The sequence below is a fragment of the Mesocricetus auratus genome, unplaced genomic scaffold, assembly GCF_017639785.1.
Source record: "Mesocricetus auratus isolate SY011 unplaced genomic scaffold, BCM_Maur_2.0 Super-Scaffold_100009, whole genome shotgun sequence".
In the NCBI taxonomy this organism is placed as follows: domain Eukaryota; kingdom Metazoa; phylum Chordata; class Mammalia; order Rodentia; family Cricetidae; genus Mesocricetus; species Mesocricetus auratus.
Window position 1 is genome coordinate 52,589,140 of NW_024429193.1, and position 26,195 is coordinate 52,615,334.

The window sequence follows — 26,195 nt, forward strand, 5'->3', positions numbered from 1 at the left end:
GGCCATACAGTGCCCAGAGCAAATCTTTGTAGAATTCTTGATATATAGGATATTTTTTAATTATCACCCTGAGTCAAAAATTCTTGTTTATAGCCATTACCATCCTCAAAGTTTCAGCCAAAGGGAAAAAAGGAAAAAAGAAACTGCACCTTCTTTTCTAAACACATTGACTTTGCCATCTGATTATCTCAATTCTCTAGACAATTGGACATCCCATTTGTTATCCACTTCTATACCTACTCACTGTAATGTGAAACCTATCTATTGCCAGGCTGAATGGAATATAGAATCTTCAGTAAATACAAAGATGTAATCAAAGTATGAATGGGTCACCAAAGAATAACCAATTATCTACAGATAGCAGACTGACAACAACCAAAATTCACAATAATGACATTTAAAAATACCAATGCCAGAAGAAAACATGTCAAGTAAATGTTTCCAAATAAAACCAAAGAGATCAGTAACAGAAAAGGCACGTAGAGGCTAGCGAGATGGCTCAATAGTTAGCGAGATGGCTCAGTGGTTAAGAGCACTGACTGTTCTTCTAGAAGATCTGGATTCAATTCCCAACACCCACATGTTCACAATTGTCTGTAGCTCTAATTCCACAGGATCTGACACCCTCATACAGACATGAACCAGGCAAAACACCAATGCATATAAAATAAAAAATCAAATATGTATTTTAAAGTTGGATGTCTGATATTACAAGTATATAAGGAAAGAAAGAAAGAAAGAAAGAAAGAAAGAAAGAAAGAAAGAAAGAAAGAAAGAAAGAGCACTTAAACCAGGGAGTGCTGTTTCAGCTAAAAGGAATGGGAGGATGAAGGAAGGAGGGAGGGAAAGGGTAAAGAAGGGCAGGGAAGGAAAGAGGGAAAAGGGAGTAGAGGAGACACACACTGAACACAGGAAATTGAATGTGTTAAAACTCGCAGACACAGAAACAGACAAGAATCCTTGCAAGGGCCTATCCAGTGATAACAATCGTTGGAAAATGAATCTCCATACTGTAACTAAATTATCAATTAATTAATGACAGAAAAAGAAATATGTAGAATATACTGACTCAGCATACCCTTTTTTTGTTTTGTTTCGTTTTTTGTTTTTCGAGACAGGGTTTCTCTGTATTGTTTTGGAGGTTGTCCTGGAATTCACTCTGTAGACCAGGCTGATCTCAAACTCACAGAGATCCGCCTGCCTCTGCCTCCCGAGTGCTGGGATTAAAGGTGTGCATCACAAACGCCCAGTTATTCTTGAAAATGTGTTAAGTAAAGGAAATAAACCTAGGAAGACAATGGCCACTGGTTGGTGGAGTAAAGCATTAGCTGGGAAGTTTTAGGTTTACAGCTGAGCCCTTCACACTGAGCAGAACACAGACCTATCTCCAAAGGTGCTGAAGATATAAATGGTGTATATACAAGAAAGCTTAAAGCTTATAAAACAGAGAAACAGTAGTCACTAGAGGTAGGGAAGGTTAGCAAAGAGGGGATAAAGAGATTGGAAAATGGAAACTATAAAATTAGATAAGAATAATTTTACAGTTAGATTACATGAGTACGTTTAATTAGAACATTCTAGAAGACTTCTATAGTGCAGTAAAGTGAATTATAAAACTTACTTATGTTTCAAAGAAACTTAGAAGAGTGGAAAGATTTTCAACATTAAGAAATGAGAAGTGTTTGAGGGGATAGAAATGCTAATTACTCTGATTTGACCAATATATACATTGTAGATATGTATCAAATTATCACACTGGATCTTATAAGATACATAATTACTATCAGTTCATTAAAAATAAAAAAACTCATTGATAGTATTATAGAAACTCTATAAAGAGTTCCTGATTTGGGGGGAAGAGGAGTCTAGAAAGATGACTCTGTGGTAAGAGTGCTTGCTGTGTAAGCAAAAACACCTGAGTTCTGGTCTCAGCATCCACATAAAAAGCCAGGCACGGCCACACTTGTGCATTTGTAACCACAGTGCTATGAGGGTGGAGAAAGGAGGATCACTGGAGCTTACTGACCACTAACCTAGCACCTTGGTCACTGAGAGACCCTGTCTTAAAGCAATAAAGTGGAGTGTAATAAATAGATCAGGGCATTAAACACCCTCCTTTGGTCAATACTCATGCACAGGTAGGTGTGCACACACCCACACACAAACATGCACTAATACACAGAAACACACATGAAGAGAAGAAAAGATTTCATAATAGTTGTAGGAGGGGTCACAATAAGGAAGTCACACAGATAAGAACGTCATTATAGTTCCAAAAGAAAGTAAACTTTCCTAAGCAATTAAAAAAAGCTAGAAATTATGCAAAAATAGACTGAAGTATACATCCTGCCTCAAAAGGGATAATAATGAGCTTTAGTAAAAACAGAATTTAAAAAAAAAGCACGATCCAAATATAAAACTAAAATGTGACATGAGGAAAGAAATCTATATATTCTTTCTGTGAGTGATAACACCAGGACTTAGAATATGAATTTGTAGCCTACCACCTGAATCTTAAGTAATTACATCTTAAGTAAACATGTCATTGCCATCTATCCAATTTTAGAATGCACCTATTGATAAAGCATTAAAAATCTAATGATGGTTTAAAGCAGAATAAATTATGTGTGAATACAGCTGACAGAGCAGGAAGGAACAAGTTAAAATGGGTTTCATCTAATTACGCAGAAAGTAAGTGAGAAAAAGGAACACCCATTTAGCATAGAGTGTCTGCCATAATTTTAGTCTTTTTCTCCTTTTTAAAAACATTTGTAATCATCAAACATTCATTTCTTTCTGGAAATATACAGCAAAATGCATATATCGTATGAAAGAATTTAGATTTTAAGATCCATCACCATAATAAATAGAAATTGCTGTCATCTAGTACTATGCAAAAGTTTTGGTTAATTGTCTGGTTTTACATACTACATTAATATATTGTGTTTGTTTGTGAGACAAGTCTCCTGTATCCCAGACTGGACTCAAACTCACTATGTAGCTAAAGATGTCATTGAACTTCTGATTCTCCTGCCTCCACAACATCTAGAAGAGGACTGCAAATGTATCTCATTTATGCAGTACTAGGGGCGAAATCCAGGGTCTCCTTCATGTTGGGCAAGTGGTCTATGAACTGAACTACACCCCCAAATTTCATATTCAGTTTTTCCAAGGTTTTCATGGATCATCGTAAGTGTCTAAAGTTATTTTATGATCCAGTAGTATTCTCCTGTGAGTTTTAAGTTAAAGACCAAACCATTAAAACTCATTTTTGAGCTCTTAACTGTTTAATTATTTACTTTGAGACAAACTCTCAATATGTAGCCCCCAGTAGCCTGGAACTCACTATGTAGATCAGGGTAGCCTCAAACCCACAAAGATCCACCTGCCTCTGCCTCTGCCTCTGCCTCTGTCTCTGGAGTTCTCTGGAGTTCTGGGACTAAAGGTATATGGCACCACTCACAGCCTAATTTTAAATTGCTATTTCTATAGCCCAAGCAGATGTAAACTATTTTCAATCTCACTGAATGGTATTTTCTAAAATACTAGAGTAAATCTATATTTGTTTTTATGTATGAAAGAGAAATATCTCAGCACATGATTTATCACAGATTTACACAACAGCACAACAGTACGTTTCACTCAGCAAACCATGACTTTCTACAACACATCATGATGACAGAGATAATAAAACAGTACCTAACCTCAAGGAGGTGAAAATTTATTAAGAAACAAAAATAGTAGAGCAATCATGAAGGAACCATGTTGTAAGGCCAGATTAACTTGTCCTAAACTCCACAAAGGTGACATTCAAGGTAAGTTCTGAAGCTTTATAAACCTGCTAGGCAAAAAGGAAGGTGAGAGAGGGGGTGGAATTCCAAATAAAAAGAACAGAGCAAGAGCAAAGCGCGATGGAAGACAATGGTTTGGAAACTGAATTTAGTGCAGCTAGGAGAGAATGAAAGCAAATACAAAGGTCCTGTATTATCAAAGACTTGTACAGACCACACTGAGGAGAATTTGCTTTTTTATCCTACAGGCAATTAGGATACAAGTTTTAAGAAAAAAAAACAATTAATATCTCAGGATACTAATGACCATGTAAGAGGTTATCTGAACTAGGAAACTGACAACTTGAAATTTTACCTAAAGGAATTCTTCAAAAATCTAGACAAGTTTCCAAACCATGCTCAGTTGACAATCACTTTAATAAGTCACCTACTAAAAAGAATGGTTTTGCTTATTTGAGCAAAATTCATGTTTACCGTCGTCTTTTGAAGGGTGACTTTGGCATATCTGCTGTAGGGATCATTTGTTCTCCTGGTCTCACCCACATTATAGGCCCATCATCACTCTGAGACCTACACTGTAGTTGGAGGCTGGAAAGTGTACCCCAGGGCAAAGTCATCTAGAAACCAAAGAAATGAGTCACAGTTTAAATTTTTAAACTATTTACAGATTATCCCCATCCAAATAAAGGCACTAAAAACCATCTCTCATGTGTATACGAATAAATAAAAGCCATATTGCAGAATAACATGAAAAAATAACTGAAGTATTTAATACCAATACTTTTCTAAATGTTTCTTCACCAACTATTGTATAAAGTTTAATTATAGTTAGCAAGATTAACTTAATACTCTAATACTTAAGTGTCTACTGAAATAATGACCAGAACATTAATAATCTAAATAAATACTCACTTTCAGAAATGGTGATTCTTCTAACATATCAAGGAACTCTGGGAAATAATCACCAACTTCTTCATCGACTGCTCCAACAAGACTTATCTGCCGCATAGGACCTGCTCGGTAGGTACCACAGCAGTATGTCCTGTTGACCTGAGATAAATGAAAGAGAAAGGGAAAAAGGATTGAAATACACTATGAAGAATGAGAACTGCGTCCTGTTCCCAGTATTAGTATTCCATATACATAATAAGAATTCAATGGTCAGTTATTTGGACAAAGTTAACCATTGCAGTCACCCAATCATACTGTGATGTCAGCCACAAACAGAAATATTCCAATGTGAAGGTCACCCTACAAGTTCAACACGTCAAAGGAAGATATTAAGAGAGATTTCACTAATAATAGCTATTTAATTTTAGAAACCACTTTATTTTGAAGAGAAAAGACAGAATAAGTAGTAAAACTGGCAAGGCAAAAGGGGGGAAAAAACCATAGCCACATTAATCCTTCATGTCCATCATATATTTCTTAGCTTAACTTTCACTTAAGAAAAGATATCAAGTTACCACACTAATTCAAACACCAGCTATTACCAGCACACAATTTACCAACAGCTCAAAAATATAAGTATCTAGGCCAATAGATGGGACGTGAATAAAAATAAATCACCTCTTCCTGTTTGAAAAGAGAAAAGAAAGAAAACCCAAAGGGAACATGGAGTGAAAAAAGACAGAAGAGGAGAACCTAAGTATAACCAAGTTTATTTTCATCCACATAAAGAAAAGCTTCTTGGCTTATTAGGACCTTCACATCTTATCAGACTCACACTTTTGTGAACACTAATGCTGTCTTCAAATAACTGCCCAAAGTTAATATTACTAAATTCTTACTTAGTGGCATAGCCATCAACAAGTAAGTAAATGTGCTATAAAACTACTGGATTTTGGACACTGTAATGTTTAGTGTCTTTGGAAAACTAAGTGAGCATACATAGAGAAAGGCTCCGAAACAACCACAACCTTACCGGTTTCATCCCTTTACTTACACTAAGTTAGGCCCTGGCATCGCTTTACTAAACTATGTTTATTTCTGAGTCTCAGCCCTCCCTCTAGCTTGAAGTTTCTTTCAGATCTCACTTAGAGCTGAAGGTCTACCCTCACTCCTATCCTATCCTAGTCCTTACACCAGCTGCCTCCCAAAGCTCCAGGCCTGAAACATTCAAACCATCAGTTAGGTCTACTTCTGAAAGCTTCCAATCAGATGCCAACAAACCCTTCGCCCCTTAAACCAAATTATAATTGAGAATCCTACAACTTGCCACCAAATGTACCCAGACATACCTTCCCACATAAGAAAACTACTTCAGTAATATCTGCCTCTAGTTTCTGTTTTTATCAGCTCTCCTCACTTTTTTTTGGGGGGGGGGGTTTCGAGACAGGGTTTCTCTGTATTGTTTTGGAGGCTGTCCTGGAACTCACTTGGTAGACCAGGCTTGGTCTTGAACTCACAGATCCACCTGCCTCTGCCTCCCGAGTGCTGGGATTAAAGGCATGCGCCACCACCACCAGGCAGCTCTCCTCACTTTTTCATTCACTTTTCATGTCACTGAATCTGCTCACATCAATTCTCCAAAAGAGATCACTAATGACCTCCCACAGACAATCCCAATGTTTAAAGTCATCTGTTGTCTTAGCTTCCTTCCAGGCACCCTCCTCTTGCTGCAGAGTTGGTCTATTGCTCATTCAACATATTATCTATGTGTGGCTTAAATTATAATTCGAATTTATTATAATACTCTGCTACATTCTGTATCTAATTCTCTAAATTAAACTGTTCCTCAGTCAGATCTGTAGGTGCAACTTCTCTTGGTCAGGCAGAGGACACTCAAATGTTGGTCAGTGATGTTCGAGAGACTCCTAAACATTATGTGTATCGTTGTTGCCATTGGTTGCCTCCCAGAAGTTGAAGATAAGTCCTTATTGTTGGACACCATGTACTTCAGATATAGGACCTGGAGAATCAAGAGATAACCCTTACCTGAAAGCTTCCTTCATGTTACCAGAAGGTTCCATGAAAGATTCCAAGGGAGGGAAACAACCAACTAGCTATGACACCTATGAACTACAATAACAGCATGGCACAATATCCCTAAGGGTGCAATAGCTGCACACATACCTTGGCAGTAACTAACAACTCTCTAGTTGGATTTAAGGCCTGCTAAACAGGAGGGAAATTATGCTTCTACTGGACAACTAGCCAAGTACATGCATGGATCTTGGTGGAAACTTACAACAACCACTTTATTAAACCAGCATAATTCCTAAATACACTCTAATATTTATCCTTATTCACACAGATAATAGATCTCATTTCTCATCAAAGAAATGTCTCCTTGCAACAGATGGAGAAAATTATGGAAAACCACAACCAATTAAAATGCACAGAACAAATGAACAGTGATGCTCAGCTACAACTTATACATCTACAACACAACTCCTACACTTCAGGCTCAGGGATCATAGCAGAAGGAGGGATGAAAACAACACGAAGTTTTTTGTGACACCATTCATCCTAGAAATGTCAGAGAAGCTACACCTATGGAATATTACCAACATGGCTACCTAAATAAGATCTGAATAAGGACAACATCAATAGACAAGGGAAATCGCATGGGGCCTAAACTATAGACCAGAGGATTACAGGCAACAAGAAATACTGAGAGCAGGAGAAATAGTCTTTCCCAGGGAAGAAACTCCCCAATTGGTTGACCAATACCAAGTGGTCAAACCTGAAATCATATACATACAAGTAACAGTATATGAACTTACCATGTTGAATATATATATATAACAGTTAAAGAAATACAGACCATGAATTTAAGAGAGGAGAGGGCAAAGAGGGTACTTGGGTCACGTTGGAGGAAGGAAAGAGAAGGAGAAATTTACATAATTATATTTACATATATATTTTTAAGTGAAAATAAAAGTACTCATATTTCATGTTATTATTTAAGGTTTAAGATAGTTACAAAATAGAGGTAGATATTAAAAATCAGAGTCTGGAGCTGAAAAAATGGCTCAGCGGTTAAGAGCACTGACTGCTCTTCCAGAAGCTCTTCCATATGGAAGTTAACAACTGTCTGTAACTCTAAGACCTAACACTCTCACACAGACATATATGCAGGCAAAACACTGATGTACACAGTAAGAATAAATAAATTTTTTTAAAAAAATCAGGGTCTGGATAGATGAATCCGTCATTAAAGAGTATCAACTGCTCTTCCAGAGCACCCATATTTCATTTCTAGCATCCACACAGCAGCTTACAACTCTCTGTAATGGGGATGTGACACCCAGTTCTGGCCTCTGCAAGCATCAGGCATACCATGGTACACAAATACACACTCAAGTAAAACCACTGGTATTATCTAAAAAGTTTAATTTTATAGTTAGTAAGACTTGAGAGAAAGAATATAGAGAAACAATGAGCCAAAAACTAAAGGGGGAAATGAATATTTGAGGAAGGACAAGTAAATAAACTGTCAAAGAGCTGGGCTGTAAATTTATAGGCCCATCTAGAAAAGCAGCTGGGACTGGAGAAAGAGGAAAAAAAGAAAACAGCTAAGCTGCAGCAAGAAGACAACTACAATAACCTAAGAATAACTTTTCAAAAATGGTCAAGAATATTAGGTTTGAGAAAAGAAGAAAAATTACCCAGAACACATCTTTACTGAAGAACTAGTTAAGTTAACAAATGGTTGATAAGGAAGGAAACATAAGCTGTTAACTTAGACCAGGTATTGGCAAACTCCAACCCACAGACCAAACTCAGGATTGCCACGTTGGACTGGAAAACATCCTACCCATTCTTATCTACTAACACACAATGGCAGAATTAAGTAGTAAACACTTGAGATACAGGCAGATACCATGTAGTCCTTCATATTAAAAGTTTATACACCCCAGATTAGAGGCAATATGGTCCTAAAATACTATGCAGTCCTTAGAAAAAATTTTAGCAGTTGGGTATGGTAGTGCATGCCTTTAGTCCTAGCACTAAGGAGGCAGAGGCAGAGGGATCTGTGAATTTGAGGCTAACCTGGTCTACAGAGTGAGTTCCAGGACAGTCAGACCTACACAGAGAAACCACGTCAAGAAAAACAAAAAGGAAAGAAAACATTTACCTACCCCAATTTAAAGCATTCACATGGGAAATCAGACTGTGTTTAAATATAAACTCTGCATCATTCACTGCAGTGTATCTATAATACATCATGCCTCACATAAACACTTGGTGAATTTATAGATGCTAAGGCTAGAAACAAAGTAATCAACCATTATACTCTGGCAAACAGAGACAGAAAAGAGAAGAGCTACTGATCAACACTATCACTTACATTAAAATTTCTAATAAATGCAATTTTGTTAGTTATTTAAATAATTAGTAACAAGTCAGACTATGAACAGCATTTATAAGCACAGTCAACATGTACCAACTGTGTGAATCTGATGCCAAACACGCAAACCACTAATTATTCCTAAGAATTCTTTCTTCTTTTTAGTGAGAATTTCCTGGGCATGTGGCCAGTGAGCGAGGCTTCCTGGCAGCTAAGTATACCCTGTGTTTAAGTTATAGCCAACAGGACACAAGTTAAAAGTGCAATTTTAGTAAGGAACCATCTTGTCTTTCACTTCCTCTTTCTTTGCTAACAGAGCCCTGGGTGATACAGAGCCAGATGCATCCAAGCATATAATAAGGAAAGAGTGCCTAAACTTAAAGACAGAAGGAGCTAGGATCCTAGATAAAGTGAAACAGTATCGCTAAACTCTGGACTGTCATAGAAGAAAACTTCCTTTCCTAGGCACCATATCTGGATTCCCTTTGTTATGGTAATTTTGGTTGGACAGATGACACTGGCATATTATAGCCTGACCTGTACTTAAGAAAAAAAATCACACTACAGCCAAAAGAGAATTATGGTGATTAGGGACTTGCAAACCATACAAGTGAGAAAAATACAAGTGAAAAGTACATTTTGAATATTAATAAAAGATTACAGGAGAACACAAAAGTCTTCAAATACTTTGAGAGCAACATGGCTTGTCTACCACAAAGTGTTAAAGGTCAGTCTTAGTGTGGTGATGCTGGGATATGGTGAAACTTAACACTTACAAAGAGTACCACAGTCACAGAAAGTCACTAAGAAGTGAGCTGACACCTCTTATGAATCACTCTGTCATCCTCACCCAAAATGGAGCCAGATGCTGTTGAATCCCTAGTACACTGAATGAAAATTAAACCTTTTCTCTTTATAATACACTAAGAATTTTAGAACAATGGAGTAGATTTATATTATCTTAAGCAAAGAATAAGATTATAAAAAGTCCAAATCATTCATATACTATAAATTTATATTATATGCCAGAGACTACCCTCAACACAGAGTAAACCTAATCCTGATTCCTTAAAGTTTATAATCTAGTGAGGAAAGATATAAACTAATCTAAAATACTTAATTAAAACTGTAAGGTCTTCAGAATAGAAAATGGATACTCTCATAGAGTATGAAATCTCAATCCAGCCTATAAAATGTCCCTTAAGTAACATTAAGCTAAAATCTGAACAAACTTAGAGACAAAATTTGTGTGTGTGTACAGCTTTTGTGTGTGTGTGTGTGTGTGTGTGTGTGTGTGTGTGTGTGTGTGTGTACAAACATAGTGGTGCATGCCTTTGATCCCAGCATTCGCAAAGCAGAGTCAGGCAAATCTCTGAGTTTGAGGCTAGTCTGGTCTACAGAGTAAATTCCAGGACAGATAGAGCTTAACAGAGAAACCCTGGCAGAAAAAAAGAAAAAAAAAAACACTTGGTAACCCATTAGGTCTGAAGGAAGGGGAAGCTCTCAGCTTGCTTTTGTCTTTGTTTTAGAGTTGGGAGTCTTACTTTTTAAGTCCAGGCTAACCTCAAACTCTAGAGCTCAAGATCCCACTGCCACCCCCACATAGATAGAACTATAGTATGTGTCTTTATGGCAAACCATGTTTGCCAGTTTTTAAAGCAGGGTCTCTTATAACCCAAGATGGCCTGGAATGCACACTGTGTAGTTAGTTGAAGATCACCTTGAACTTCTGGTCCTCCTGCCTCCACCTGCTAGTACTGGGATTGCCACCATATGTAGTTAACACCATGCTGGGATCCATCCCAGGGTTTTGTGCATGCTAGCCAAGCTTTCTATCACGAGTTACATCCTCAAACTCCCATTTTTGCCTTTTGGGGTTTTTTAAGTGTTCAGAGAAGCAGGAATCAGGAGTCTATAATATCCCATGTAGAAAACTGCGCAAAGGAAGGAGGTGAACTGATCTTAGATGGGGTTGGGAGAAAAGATATATATATAGAAAGAACCAAGGAGAGTAAACTGTCAGGACTTAGGGCAAGACTGGATCTGACAGAGAACAGGAAAAAGTACCAAGGATTACTACCAACCTGTATCCTTGCAACCAGATGGGAAAAAATTACTTATTCTCTTCTGGAAGAGAAGTTTTAGGAAAATGGTGTCTTCTGTTTTGGACAGCATGAGTTTGAAGCATGGGACAAGTTGGGTAAAAACCCCAAAGATGTGCAGGTTTGAATTCTCACAACCAATGTTACCTTACTTTGAAAGTATGAATAAATAAGGATACTGAGATGGACTATGCAAATAGACACCAAAAGTAATCACATGCATCCTTTGAAGACTGAGGCAGAGGAGATGTGACTAGAAAGGAAAATCACTTCACCTCTCTTCCACAGTCAGATCCAAGAGTCCCAAGAGAGAACTTCAACATATTCTAACTCCCTGGCAAAAAATGTAATGGTTCTTAGCTATAGAAATTAACACCCAGGAGGAAAAAAAACCCTGATAATTGGAGCTTTGCTCAGAATGCTATGGATTCTTTACTAAGTCATGTGTGACTACTGCAGGGCTTCTGACTAGTTTTACGGTGTTTAAATATGAACAGAACACCACATCACTTTTGAAGAAAACCTGTAACAGAAACAGAACATTAAGACAAACCAAATTTGTAGAAACAAAGCATAAGAGAAAATTTGATTAATGTATAATTAAAATAACTTCACCAGAGGAATAAGAGGGCAATACATCCATAGTAGAGTAACAGAAAGCTATTTGAAAGCAACAGCAAACAAAAATGATGTGTCTCAAATTCAAACCATTTTAGCTAAAGTTTACCTACAGTAGAACAAAAAGAAAAATATATAATAAAAGAAAAATAAGGACCAGCATGAGCCCAAGAGATTAAAAACAGACACAGCAATATACAAGTTCCCCACTCAAAAAAAGGAAAGTAAAGCCAAGAAGATCCTTCAAGAGTAAAGGTACCTGCCTCCAAGCCTAACAGGTTGAGTTCAAGGCCCAGGATCCAAACATTGTAAAGAAAAAATTCTGACTTCCCAAACTTGTCCTTTAACCTTCACATATACGTGCCATATATGTGTTAATACATGTGACTGATGTAATAAAAATGTTTTAAAAATTAAGAAAATTAAACCATCAATTGGGAGATCTAACATACAATAAACACCTCAGCAAAAAAAGAGAGAAACAATGGAAGCTGAGGGACAGAAATTAACAAAGAATCAATGCTGGAAGTGTAGCTCAGTGGCAGAACACTTGCCTAGCATACCTAAGCGTCTGTATTCGATCCCCAGCAGAAAAGAGAGAAAGGGGAGAGGGAGAAGGGAAAAAGGAAAAAGAGGAAGAGAGGGAAATGGGATCGGGGAGATAAGGAAGGAGAAAGGGGGAAAGAAAAAAGAATAGAATAGAAAATGTACTCAGGCCAGGCGGTGGTGGCGCACGCCTTTAAACCCAGCACTCTAGAGGCAGAGGCAGGCAGATCTCTGTGAGTTCGAGGCCAACCTGGTCTACAGAGTGAGTTCCAGGACAGCCTCCAAAACAATACAGAGAAACCCTGTCCCAAAAAAAAAGGAAGGAAGGAAGGAGGGAGGGAGGGAGGGAGGGAGGGAGGGAGGGAGGGAGGGAGGGAGGGAGGGAGGAAGGAAGGAAAGACTACTCAGATGGAAGAATCTATATCTCCATATAGAAAAGGCAGAGGGAACAGAGAGCAACTGCACTGATGAATTTTCAATTCTTGGGTCACATAACATGAATCTAGCTGTTTGTAACTTATTTACATTTCTTTATACACATGATACATTTCAGAGTTTAAAAAGATCTCATCTGAAAGCAAATTACCCTTAATAGTCTCAAGTTTTATAATGAAAAAATGTTGAAAACCTCAAATATAGAGGGAGAATGATAGGAAGAGAAGAGCCCCAAAAGGATCAGAAATGTTGACAACATTGGATTCCTCAACAGAAACATTTAAGGATTTTTTGTGGGTTTTTTTGTTTGCTTGTTTGGTTTTTCCAGACAGGGTTTCTCTTTGTAAATTTGGACCCTCTCCTGGCACTCACTTGGTATGCCAGGCTGGCCTCGAACTCACAGAAATCCACCTGCCTCTGCCTCCCAAGTGCTGGAATTAAAGGTGTGCACTACCACTGCCCAGCTAACATTTAAAAGATACTGGAACAGCACCTTTACAAATTGAAGAAAATTATCTCTAATCTAAAACTCCATACCTATCTGAACTAACCACCAAATAGTATAGTAGAACAAAGACTTCCTACATATGAGGTCTTATTTGAGTCACTGAATTCATTAACAGTTGTAAAATCTTGAGGGAAAAAAATGTAAGTAGAAATCCCAGGATATACATGTGAATAGACATTTAGTCCAGTAATTACTACAACACAGAAGCATTATAAAACAGTAAATATCAAGAATAAGAGAATTGTAGCATCCAATGCCCTCAACACAGAGGCTGACAATCAATGAACTAGAGTCTTGTGCATCAGCATAATTATCATACAAACATTAAACCAAAACTAGGATTCTAAAGAATGCATGTGATGTAGTAGTAAAAGTTATGTAAGTTATTTTATGTTCATGCTTTGCTGAGTGCTGTTTCTCTCTTGTCCCACATGATCTGGAGCAAGTGGCCTACAGAATCTACAGAATGTCTGAGCCTATTTCTTATTTAGGATAGTATATCAAATGCAGGCCTTCCGTCTAAAGAAATAAGGATTATCAGAGGCTATTTTTTTTTCTGAGTGGCTACCAAAACCTCAAGGTCAGGCTCCCAGAACCAGAGTGATAGTTACAATATTATAAACTGGGCATGAGTCAGACAGACAAGAGTCACCAGGGTAACTACCAGTATAAACAAGTTTCTAAGGTGATAAGACATTGGGTCATCTACCAGATTAAAAATATAGGGCTGGACGGTGATGGCGCATGCCTTTAATCCCAGCACTCGGGAGGCAGAGGCAGGCGGATCTCTGTGAGTTCGAGGCTAGGCTGGACCGACAACCTCCAAAACAATACAGAGAAACCCTGTCTCGTAAAACCAAAAAAAAAAAAAAAAAAAAAAAAAAAGTACAGTGTGAACACCCATATCCATCTCCCTCTCCTTCCATAGTAGATCAAGGTTGCTAATCACTCTGGTACTAGAACCCAAATTTCATAGCAGATTCTCAAAATATACATCATAGCGAAGTATGGAATTAGTAAAAATTATAAACTACAAATTCAAGACAAACACTGCTTCTAGGAAAAGGATTCATTAAAAAGCAGTAATTCATTTATATAACTTATACCCTTTTCCTATAAAATGGAGGAAGCAAAGGTTGGAGAAGTGGGGATGGCTTATTATTACTGAAGATCCTAAGCAAAGAGGTAGTGTCTATTCGGAATGATGAAAAAAATCTCTGGAAATGGACAGTGATGATGATTATAACATTCTGAATAATTATACAGAATCACAGACTTTAAATGATCAAAATGGCAAAGCTTATATTATGTATACTTATTTAAAAAAAAAAACAGGAGCTCAAGAAATAGGTGAGTTAATAGAGTGCTTGCCTAACATGCATGAAATGAGACTCAATTCTCAGCACTGCCTGTTGTCTCACCATCCATACAAGTAGACAGGAGGGCTAAGAAGTTCAAAGTCATCTCCAGCTACAAACTGAGTTGGAAGTCAGTGTGGAAAGCATGAGACCCTGTCTCAAAAGAATGAATAAAAAAGAAGCAGGCTGAGGGTCAGAATCCAGCACACAAATAGGCAAAGCAATTAATGCAAAGTGGGAGTGTCTTCTCTAAAAGAAAGGAAAAGGGACTGGGGAGATGACTCAGTTCATAAAGTGTTTGCTATACAAGAGTGAGTGCCTAACTTCAGATCCCCAAAAACCTGTAATCCCAATGCTGGCAAGGAGACAGATGATCCTTAGCCTGGCTACCCACGCTAGCTAAATTAGTGAGTTCCTAGGGTCAGTGAGAGATCTTGCATCAAAAAATAAGATGAAGACACATGATAACTGACTTCTGACCTGTACAAACATGTCCAAACACACACACACACACACAAACCACATATACAAACAACATCAATTTTCACAGTCATAGGCAATAGGCAAATAAGCTGACTTCCCTAAACAACGCTGCAAGCCTTCACAAAACCATATAAAGATAGAAAATACCAAATAATTACCAATCCAAAAAGGGTTTTTAGAATAATTTTGTACCATATAGATGTTATTCACAATTATGTCTCGGTTTATGTTATAAAATTCTTAGATTGTATATACATATCAAATGAAAAGAATTACAATATGGTAGGTAGTATGTGCTATAAAACAATGACTCTCAAATGTCCCTGATTATAGGAATTGAGTCATTTGGGTCACTTATCTCAAGACTCACTCCAGATTTAATGAAAAGAATCTCCAAAAGAATCTAGGATTATGACATTTTCAATGAAAGCAAAAAACAAACTGAGTCCTATCATCCTATCACTTCTTAAGTATATAGCATAGTGGGTAGAGGAAAAAACCTGTCAGGAGTATGGCAAGGAGGTTAAGTAAAGAGAATAGAGCAGAACAAAGTAAAGCTGCCATGAAAGCAGAAGATAACAGGGAAAATCCCGCTTTGGATTTAAATTTAAATTAGGCAAGAAGGGTGTGGTATTAACCATGCTTAGCATGCACTCAAAGAACCTGGTATGTTTGTAATAGCCACAAAATACTAACCAACTATCTCTCAGTATACACACATCAGCATACATATGGTTCCTTAGGTTAGAAACCCAACACTGCAGTTATCCTGTATCACTTCTGAAAGTTAAATAAACCCCTCTGTGTATCCAGTATTCACTTCTAAAACCATCCATTAAAACTCAGAACACCAAGCTTGAAACATACCATACTGAAAACCCTTGGGGGGGGGTTGAACTGTTCCACAGAACTTGTACTTCAGGAAGATGCCTACTTAAGCTGATTGTTTAAAAAACAGAAAGGAAAAAGCAAGCCAGCAATCTTGCTAACCTTGTGACCTATGAGTAGAAAAACATTCTTTAAAACATCCCATGGAAAAGCACTGAGTGGTTCAAAGTGAGTTTATTACAAGCCTCACTGAGAACTAGAGAAAATAATCAAACCTACTATGCATCTATTTTAGTTTCTAAAGGCAGCAACTTCAAATATTTACTTTTCCCTTTTGTACAATGCACTAATGCTTTGACCTCCTTAAGGGTTTACCTATTTCCCAATTACATACCATTTTACTAATTCTACTCTCCATCATAATTATCAACATTTAAAAATACCAATATATTAACCAAAGGTTAGGGAGCTAACAAGCCTTACCCTAACACGTTAGGGAAATAATTTGTTATTCTCTAAAATAAGACATTAAAGCTGGATAGTCCAATCCTACAAAATGTTACTATTCTTTTAGAATATTACTACTATTAACATTTGCAAGTACTACTACCAAAATAAAGCTAAAAAGGTTATGCTCTTACTCAGGTCAGTGACACAGTGAAAAACCTATCTAAGTACATTTTTTAAAGTACGCCCTTCAGTGAGATTTTCAATCATAAGTACAGAAAATCTTTGAGAAAAAAAATACCAAAACTTAAAATATGAACATTTGCCCTGCAAAATATACACCCATCATCCTTCTTCATGTACACCCTTCAACCATTTAGTTGTTATAAAATGAGCCATCTCAGTGATGTTTAATATCACTCTATATATTGTTAGTTTTGTTACTGTTTTCATGTACAAGTCATATATAGATTTTAAGACCTGTGGCTTTTTAGAGTCATCAACAGTACCCCAGAGTGTTAGAAATGTAGGCTATATTGGCTGCTCTTCGAGAGGATCTGGGTTCCATTCCCAGTACCCACATAGCAGCTCTGACCATCTTTAACTCCAGTTTCAAGGTATCTGACACCTTCTCTGATCTCTGCAGACATTAGGCGTATGCACAATGCACAGACACATATGCAGACAAAACACCAATTCACATTAAGATATAGTAAGATTCTCAGTTGAGCCGGGCAGTGGTGGCACATGTCTTTAATCCCAGCACTCGGGAGGCAGAGGCAGGCGGATCTCTGTGAGTTCGAGGCCAGGCTGGACCGACAGCCTCCAAAACAATACAGAGAAACCTTGTCTCATAAAACCAAAAAAAAAAAAAAAAAAAAAAAGATTCTCAGTTGAATTATATGCACATTATAGTTTGCTAAGCCCTGAGCCCTAAACTTCCGTTCCATTCACATGGAGAGGAAAAAACAATTCCTTGTTAAGGATCTACCATTATTTAGTCTTGGGAAGATGAAAGCCAAAACACTGCCATCCATATAGGAAACAAGGACTTGAAGATGACTTCCTCTTTCCTAAAATCCTGTAGTCTTTTTAAAAGGACTAAACAATTCGAACTTTTATCAATTCCTCCCACAGGACTCCTTCCTATAAAGTAGGAAGCTAAGGACTGAAGACTTTATTGTGGAGCTGTAACAACTCAGCCTAAAATCACTAAAAAGAGTTTTCAAATATGCAATACTATAATTTACCCCTAGTTAAAAGTTTATTCCCAAAGTGTATATGGATAAAATTTTTAAGGAAAGAAGTCTTTTTCCTATGTTATTTTCTATGTTATTTCTTCATTAACTGATCTAAAGATTCCACTGACATTCAAACATTTTTGGTCAAAACTGGTACTTTGCCAATGACCAACTAAAAATTAGAAATGAATACTAATACAGAATTATTAAAAAAATCTTATCATCTTAATACATGCATATTCTTTTAGATATTTAAATTTACAAAGCTAACCTTTAGCAGTCCCTAGAAGCTAAGTAATCAAACAAGGATCAGCTTGGATTTACAATTGGCATAATGAACTTACCTCCTGGAGTGTTAAAAAATTTGCGGATTACTAAATGTTCAAAAACAACCCATACATGGATCCTAGCTTGACCCAATACAATAATTTAAGAATATCAAAGTAATAGAAGTTCTAACTTTTCTCACACAAAACAAGCCTACAGTTTATTTCATGAGCTGAAGTTCTCAGGGGAGAAAAAAGAGGTGTCCATGTTAAGGTAAAGATTCTAAAAGGCTGCTAAGAATGCTGTGATTTGTGGCAATCTGGAATGAGGCAGTTCCCAAACTATCTTAGGATATCTTAAGCCCATATTGTAGCCATTTATTGTCTACCTCTATTTAACCTACCATCCTTAACATTTATTAGGTAAATCCTTCCTGGAATGTGCTGTTTATGTTAACAACCTCCTTCTGCTAGAAGACAAAACTTTAAAAGCAGTGTTTAGTGAGCCCTCATGTGCATAGAATCGTCTAAGGAATCTTCCAACAAGCATATTTTGATTTGGAAAATCTCAGTAAAAGAAAGTGCATACATTTCTAACAAGCACCATGGTGATGCCAAAAATACTCAAGCACATTTTGATAGCAAGGTTCTAAAGAAAAGCTATAATTTACAATACTTAAAAGTCCACCACCACCCCAATGTTTTGCAAAGTACTGGTCTTGAAATGTTTCCAATTAAATTCCTAACACTTTTCCATCTTTATCTTACTTGCTCCATCATTGGCTGTATAATTTTTTAAAGATATGCTTATGTGTCTGTTAATGTATATACACATGTGTGGTGTGTATGCCTTCATATGTGCAAAGGCTGTAAGTGGGCATCAGATCTCTGACCTGGAGTTACAAATGTTTGCAAGACCCCAAACTCCAGGCCTCATGACTGCACAGCAAGTGTTTTTAACCACTGAGCAATCTCACCTACAGGCTATGTTATAATTTTTTAATCACTTCATTACTGTCAAAATCTAGGAAACATATCCTATTCTGCCTTCTTTTTTTGGTCTCTTTCCAAATTCTCACACTTACATGTAAGCATATTATACCTTTACCTTCACCTCTTTCCCGTTCTACCATCTCTGGTTTGTCTACAAGCTAATTAACCCACAACCTGCACTTCCCTACCTTGGATCCACATATGCAGCTACTAAGAAATCTTTCTAAATATAAGCCCAAATGTACACCTCCAATTCAAAATTACCTCCAAAACAGCTGTGGCCTACAGGCTCCATAGAAGAGCACTGGCCTAGCACACACAAAGTCCTGGTTTCAATCTTCAGCCCTAAAGATGGGGTGGAGGTAAGATGTATATCAAAAGATATCTTAAATACCACAGCACCTGTTGCAGAATATTTGTTTACACTGTCAAGATGTGTCTTTGCCAAGGTGTCTTCTGATTGCTTTAATAAAGAGCTGAATGGCCAATAGATAGGCAGGAAGAAGTTAGGAAGGACTTCCAGGGACAGAAAGGACTCCGGGAAGAAAGGGGAGACACCCAGAGACATGAAGAGGAAACAGGAGTTGCAAGATGTAAGAGAGATAACACCACATGATAAAACATAGTGTAATATAAATGGATTAATTTAAACAGTAAGAGCTAGTTAGGAACAAGCTTAAGCTATAGGCTTAAGTCTCTGTGTCAGAGCTGAGTGGCATGACAGAAATAGTTACACATTCCCGAACCCTCACCTGACACCAGCCTTTTCGATCCTGTATTCACTTTCCTTATCACCATCATCTTCCTATTTCTCTAAGCCACATCTTAAAAACGAGTCCTCTTTCACTAAACCTAGTTAACTTCCATTTAATAATTTCTCAAATCTCATTATTTTCTCCAAAACTAACATTAATGTAGACACAGAACTTGTCTCTCTAGTTACTATCATAACCTAATCAGTTTTCTTGCTTACCCTTTAATCTTTACTAGTATAATTTGTTGTATCTCCCCTATTAAAAGTTACTAGCACAGAGAAACCCTGTCTCAAAAACAAAAAAGTTACTAGTAATCCTCATTACCTTTAGAAAAAAATTTCAGTATACCATATAAAGCTCTTCACACTTTTGACTACCCCCTCAGTCTTAAGCATAAACATGCCTTAAAATGCCTTCTAAAATCACCACAAACTCTGCTCCCTTGACAATAGTTTTCCCTGTGCATACCTCTATTCTTCTAAAACTGGTTAATAATTGCCACTTTACTCATCTCTCTACTAGTCTAAACTTATCAGTCAGTCCTTTTAAGAATGGAGCGTCCAGGGGCTAGAGAGGTGGCTCAGTAATTAAGAGCACTGTGACTGTTCTTTCAAAGACTTGGGTTCACTTCTAGCATCCACATGGCAGCACATAACTGCCTGTAATTCTATCTCCAAGGGACCTGACACCCTCACACAGACATACATGCAGGAAAAACACCAATACACATAAAATAAAAATAAATCACTAAAAAAAAAGGAATGGATTGTCCAGTACCCAGTAGGATCTCAATAAAAGCTGAAACTTGTCTTGAAATATAATCATGGACAATTATTATTGCCACATGCCTAAACTAGTAGCATATACACACACAAAACAAAAATGAACAAAAAAAAACAATTTTATTTGACTTTGTCATTTAACAGAAGTTCCTAAGACTACAGATTTCCAACTATCACAAGTGTTCAATTAATTCCCATAATCTAAGCATATTTGTTTAAAAATATTAAAAACAAAACTCCTACTTTAAACTAAAACACAATTTTAATTTCACAACCATAATGTTACACAAATACAAGCACCAGTGGTCAAATTCAGACAGCCTCGGTTTCCATACTGACTCTTTTACTTACTAAACGTATGACTCTATAACAAATGAACAGTTTCTTCAATAGACAGCAGAGATAGATTGTTTACCTACCTCCTGGTGGTTTCAAACACATATCAATGTGAAAGCATATCTACATGCCATAATAAATGTGAACTAATATATTAGCTTCCATCTCTGCATCAAAGATTTTACAAATGCAAATTTCAAGTTTCATGGGCTATACAAAACTTAAGTTTTAAAGACCAAGAGCACAAGACCTACAGTTTCAATTTTTCTATGTGGCTAAAATAGTAATATCTAACCCCATAATAATCTACCATGTTCTTTAAGAGTACTTATTTTATAAACCACAAAGTGAATCTCAAGGTAAGTTGTTGGTACAGTCATTTAAATATCAGCTCCACTTAAAAAATTAATTGGAGGACAAAAATCAGCAGGGAATACCATTTTGAGATATCTTATTTAGTTTGAGTAATGTCTGTTGACATACAAACTCAATTTATAGACTAATATGAAAGTTAAAAAGGCACCTTTATAAAACCATATTTCCCCCAAATTTCTGACTTATTTTTCAGATATGCTTGCTGGTCTGTCAGAATAGAAAATTTATTTCTCTAGTCTAAAAAATTGATGGAACATATAAAATCCGCTCTCAGCAATACCTTTCTTTATTAACTACAGACTAGATTAGAGCTGTTTCTTGTCTCTTCTGCAGTATTTATAAAAGTAGGATTCTTTAACTTTTAAAGGACAAAACTCCTTTAAAAAAGAAAAAGTAAGGAAAATCTACTATAAAAGTCTGTACTTTGGTACCTGATTGTGGTAACAAGGCCAAAATCCAAGACGAAGCCCTTTACTGCACATCCAGCTCCAACATCTTGGGCAGACTCATCTTGCGACCTCTCCAGATTAGTTGCTCCTGCTCTCTCTACTGCAGAGAGAACTTCAATTAGAGAAATTCTGAAGTCCATAAACCTAAATTGGATACTCCCCTCATTGGAGGCAAGGATCGTAAGACTCACTAAAAAATTCAAGATAGAGGAGGGTTCAGGCAAGTCTAAGTGGCTTGAATCCACTATAATGTATGCAGCTGAGAGTCGGATTATGTAACTTTATTTACCTCAAAAAAAATTTTAGGGAAAAGAATGGCAGTAATTCACTATTAACCCTGAAAAAGCAGACTATATAAATCTTTTAAAGTGAAACTTGAATCACAACATCTACAGTATAAGCCTAGTACTGCCCATTCACATTCATAGCCTTTCTGAGAAAAGCAAGCAAAACAAAAACAAAAATTTTTAAAAACCTTCAAATTTATTATTGTTCTTTTTAAACTCTACAATCTCTCTATTGAAAGGAACACTTAGCTAAAAACTGATTAGAAAGGAACGGTTCCCTGCTGACTTAAGCCTAACTGCCCAAGCAAGGCTTTAGAAAATGCTTTACCTATAACAGTGCACAAACAGAAGGAGCAGAGGCAATGGCGGTCTTTCCAATAACATTCCCAAGGCATATACATGGGGTGTATTTCTGGGACAGACTGCCAACAAGTTACTGAAAGAACTTCAGCAAAACCTAGTAAATAAATAAGACAATACCCTTAAGTGTTCTGTTCTGGTATCAGAGTCTTAACTAATGTTACCCTGAGGCTATTACATCTAAATCATATACTCTACACTAGTATTACCTGAATGTGAAGTCTGGATTCATTTTCAGGTCGATTTTCACAAGCCCACAATGATGTATAAAGCATTTCTTCAAGTACCAAATTCCACACCAGAGATCTCAGCAATTAGGAATTACAATTTGAAGAACAGACATTCTGAAGTACTTTTATTACCAGGAATTTTTATAATGTGTGCAAGTGTGTGTTGTACAACACAGTGAAGATAATACTGTTGAGATAATGTATTTACTATCCAATCAAACAATAACTTTACCTTACCTGAGTGTGAAAATTTGAAATGGTGGTTGTCTCAATATCTTTCTTGCCCAAAATTTCCATTTTCACTGGAGTGTTGGGAAAATTAAAAGCAAAGTAGTCCAAGAAGTCTGGGAGATAAGCAGCCGCTCCATGCACTATTGCTAAAGCATAGTAGGCAGCATTTTTCTCATTTTCACTGAATGTCAAAGCAAGAAACTCCTCAGAAAATCTCTCCATCTCCATTGGAGACAAAAATGAGAGTTCGTCCATGTAAGCATGAAGGACAAGAGCACCACCATTGGACTGGTGTTCTTCATGGATAAAGTTGCTAAATTTAGTACCTGTTTTTAAGAAATTTCTGCGAATAGAGTGTTCTTGGTGCGTTGTAAAAGGTGTCTGTACTCCCTGGGGCACCCGATATTCTTGCATGCCCAAATTTAATCTGCACAGCTGTTCATCCTTCAGATATCTGAAGGACTCCTTATTAACTCCTGAAGTGTTATTTAGCTGTCCTTGGGTGAGAATTTCTTTGCTGATGCGGGTCAGGCCAGCACAGACGGTTTGTACTTCCTTATTGTACATTTTAAGGCGTCTTCCTCGCATGTCTTCTCGGTGTTTCTTTTTCTTTTTCTTCTTTATTTTCTTCAAGACAAAATCATCAGCTCTCTGGGTTTTACCATTTTCATCTGCTGTTTCTGGCCACAATAATTAAAAATAAGTTAGTTGCTAGGACTAGTGTCAATATACATGTGTCTTAAGGTATTTGATCTAAAATTAAATAATTTCTCCTCTATTTCTGAGAATTTATTACATCTTTTATCATTAGAAACAAAAATGAGACAATGATCTTAAAATACAATAATATTCTGGGTCAGATTACACTATTAAAAAAAGCTGACAGTGAGGTACTGCTGAACTATAGTTTAGTGGTATGTAACACTAACTTAGTATGTGCAAGGCCATGGATTCAACTCCAGCAACACACATACACACACACACACACCACACACACAGGATACATTTAATATGACTTGTAGTAAAGATAAAGCATTGAAGTAGTGTATGATAAACCATATGGAGGATTTGTTTGTTCAGTGACTCTAAATTGAAGTTGTTGTCTCATGTTTTGCTGTCTATACATAGTTGAGTCAAACAAAGATAAATTAAGCCATAAAAACTACTTTTGCCTATCAAATTGGCTTTGCAAAAAATATGTTGTCTTGCAAGGGTGGGGGTGGGGGACAGGCAAGTCAACTATAGGAAATATAAACCAATGACATAGGTTGCCACTCACATTCTCATCGAAGCTTATTTTACTGTTAACCTTGCTGGTCCTACCTACTATTCTCCACCACAAGTATTCTTGTCAGTGCCAATCTGTTCCTCCTGTTGTGTCTTGCTACATTTTTGTCACTCATTTTTCCTGTTGTCTCTTTTTTTTTAGTTTTTATTTATTATGTATATAGTATTGTGTCTACATGTATCCCTGCAGGTCAGATGAGGGCACCAGATCTCATTACAGATGGTTGTGAGCCATCATGTGGTTGCTGGGAATCGAACTCAGGACCTCTGGAAGAGCAGTCAGTGCTCTTAACCTCTGAGCCATCTCTCCAGCCCCTTCCTGTTGTCTCTTAAAAGTAATCATCACTTTTCTTCAGGAAAGACAAGACTTTACAATATCCTTTGGAGCCTGTAATTCAAGCATCTGGAAGGCTGACAAAGATTAAGAATTGATGCTAGTCTGGGCTCTACAGTAAGACTCTCAAAAAAGGAGCTGAAACAGAAGCCTTTTCTCATGGGAAAAATAGAGAGAAAAAGGCAACACAAACAGCAAGAAAACAGAGGCAAAACCAAGCAAATGGTGACCAGGTTCGGTACAGAACACTCTTCACACAGCATTTCACTTTTAATCTTATCCCATGAAGTTATTCTTCACACTGTTTTATGGAAGAGCAAAGTGTAGAGAGTGTACTTCCTGGGTAAGTATATAGAGTATATAATAAGTATATTATAGTAAGTATAGAGCGTATATAATCTTGGGTAAGATTACAGATAAATGATAACCAGTTTGGTGATATGTACCACAAGATTTACCACAAGCTTTAAAAATATAAACTTTAAATCCAGAAAATACACTTCCAAGTCAAAGTTATCAAGAAATGACTGGATTATCTATGAAGATAGGTATGACAGTATCTTTTAAAATAACAAAAGTAGAATCCTCTAAAATGCCTAATATAGTGACTAAATGCTGATAGTTACATACTACAAATATATTATGTAACCTTTATAAGTTATGGAGTGAAGGAACTGAAATAAAATGTTACCAAATGCTCATATTGTCACGTTTGTAGATACCCAGTTATAAAGAACTTATTTGGCATAATATATAAATACTAACTAGTATAAATACTATGTAAAACCATTTTTAAAAATTCCAAATGATCATATACTACCACAGTTACAGAGTCTCAAGAAAATATTTTAAAATGCAAGTCAAAGTCTTTAAAGTATATAAACAATGTACAATGTGTTTGAAACTTGCTTTTAAAATGACAAAAAAAAAAAAAAAGACATGGTAGTTCACCCTTGTTGCAGTCAAGAGGCACAAACCGAGGGAGACTGACATCTAAGCCACCTGGAGTAGAGTCAGAGTGAGAAAGAAAGGGGTGGGAGAGGGAAAAAGACAATAAAAAGAAGTCTCTTCATTTACATTTATAATGAAACTATATAACATACATAAAATCAGATTTCTTACATAGCAGCTCACAACTGTCTGTAACTCCAGTTCCAGGGAATCTGACACCTTCACACCAATGCACATAAAATTAAATAAATTATTTTCTTAAATATTCATCTAATTACACCTACTAAATCCCTTAGTAATTTCATGGGGGGAATAGGAATATCTCTGAAAATATCAGGTTTTTAAGTTTCAGAAGAGGTATGCAAAAAATGAATTATAACCTAAATCTGCCACTGAAGGAAGTGCCTTGACTATTAAGGCACTTTCTAGATTACTATTTACTTATCAGTGGTATTTCTACATGGCCAAGTCTGTTAGTTTTAGTCAAAAACTTTTACTAAAAAAAAATTCAATTAGTGTAACAGCCTCAAAAGGAAAAGAAAATGAAGTGAACCTTAAATTAATTGTAATCTCACAAATATCAATTCCTTTCTTAGTTAAACCTGGTTTTCAAAGGTAGACTGAGATACAGAAAGCCTGTCTTTCTTTGTAGATAAGTTTGAGACCACTCATCGCCTACTTGCTAATGAATTTACATGTAAAACAAAATTTATTCTTAAAATGCAGTGGTGACAACTGAGAATGGCCTAAGTACCCATACATCCACACACTATTGGTGATTATGTGAAGTCAGCCATTGTTACTGTATGAGAAAAATGCCAGTAGCCTTGCTTAGAGTTAAAAAATAAAAAATATTTTTAAAGTCTACAAAAGAGAGAGAAAAAGGGAGAAAAGTCAATGCCTAAA

The 26,195-nt window shown here is 36.6% G+C and overlaps 1 protein-coding gene across 1 annotated transcript in view; it reads right to left on the reverse strand.

Annotated features, from left to right (window-relative positions):
* The window catches only part of Rsbn1 (round spermatid basic protein 1), a 45,849-nt gene that overhangs the window by 9,278 nt on the left and 10,376 nt on the right, over positions 1-26,195 (reverse strand). Inside the window, exons 2-4 of the mRNA XM_005076551.4 lie at positions 22,724-23,397; positions 4,704-4,841; positions 4,266-4,408 (exon numbers count right to left, since the gene is read on the reverse strand). Coding sequence (XP_005076608.1) covers positions 4,266-4,408; positions 4,704-4,841; positions 22,724-23,397 — 955 coding nt within the window. The remainder of the gene's footprint in view (positions 1-4,265; positions 4,409-4,703; positions 4,842-22,723; positions 23,398-26,195) is intronic.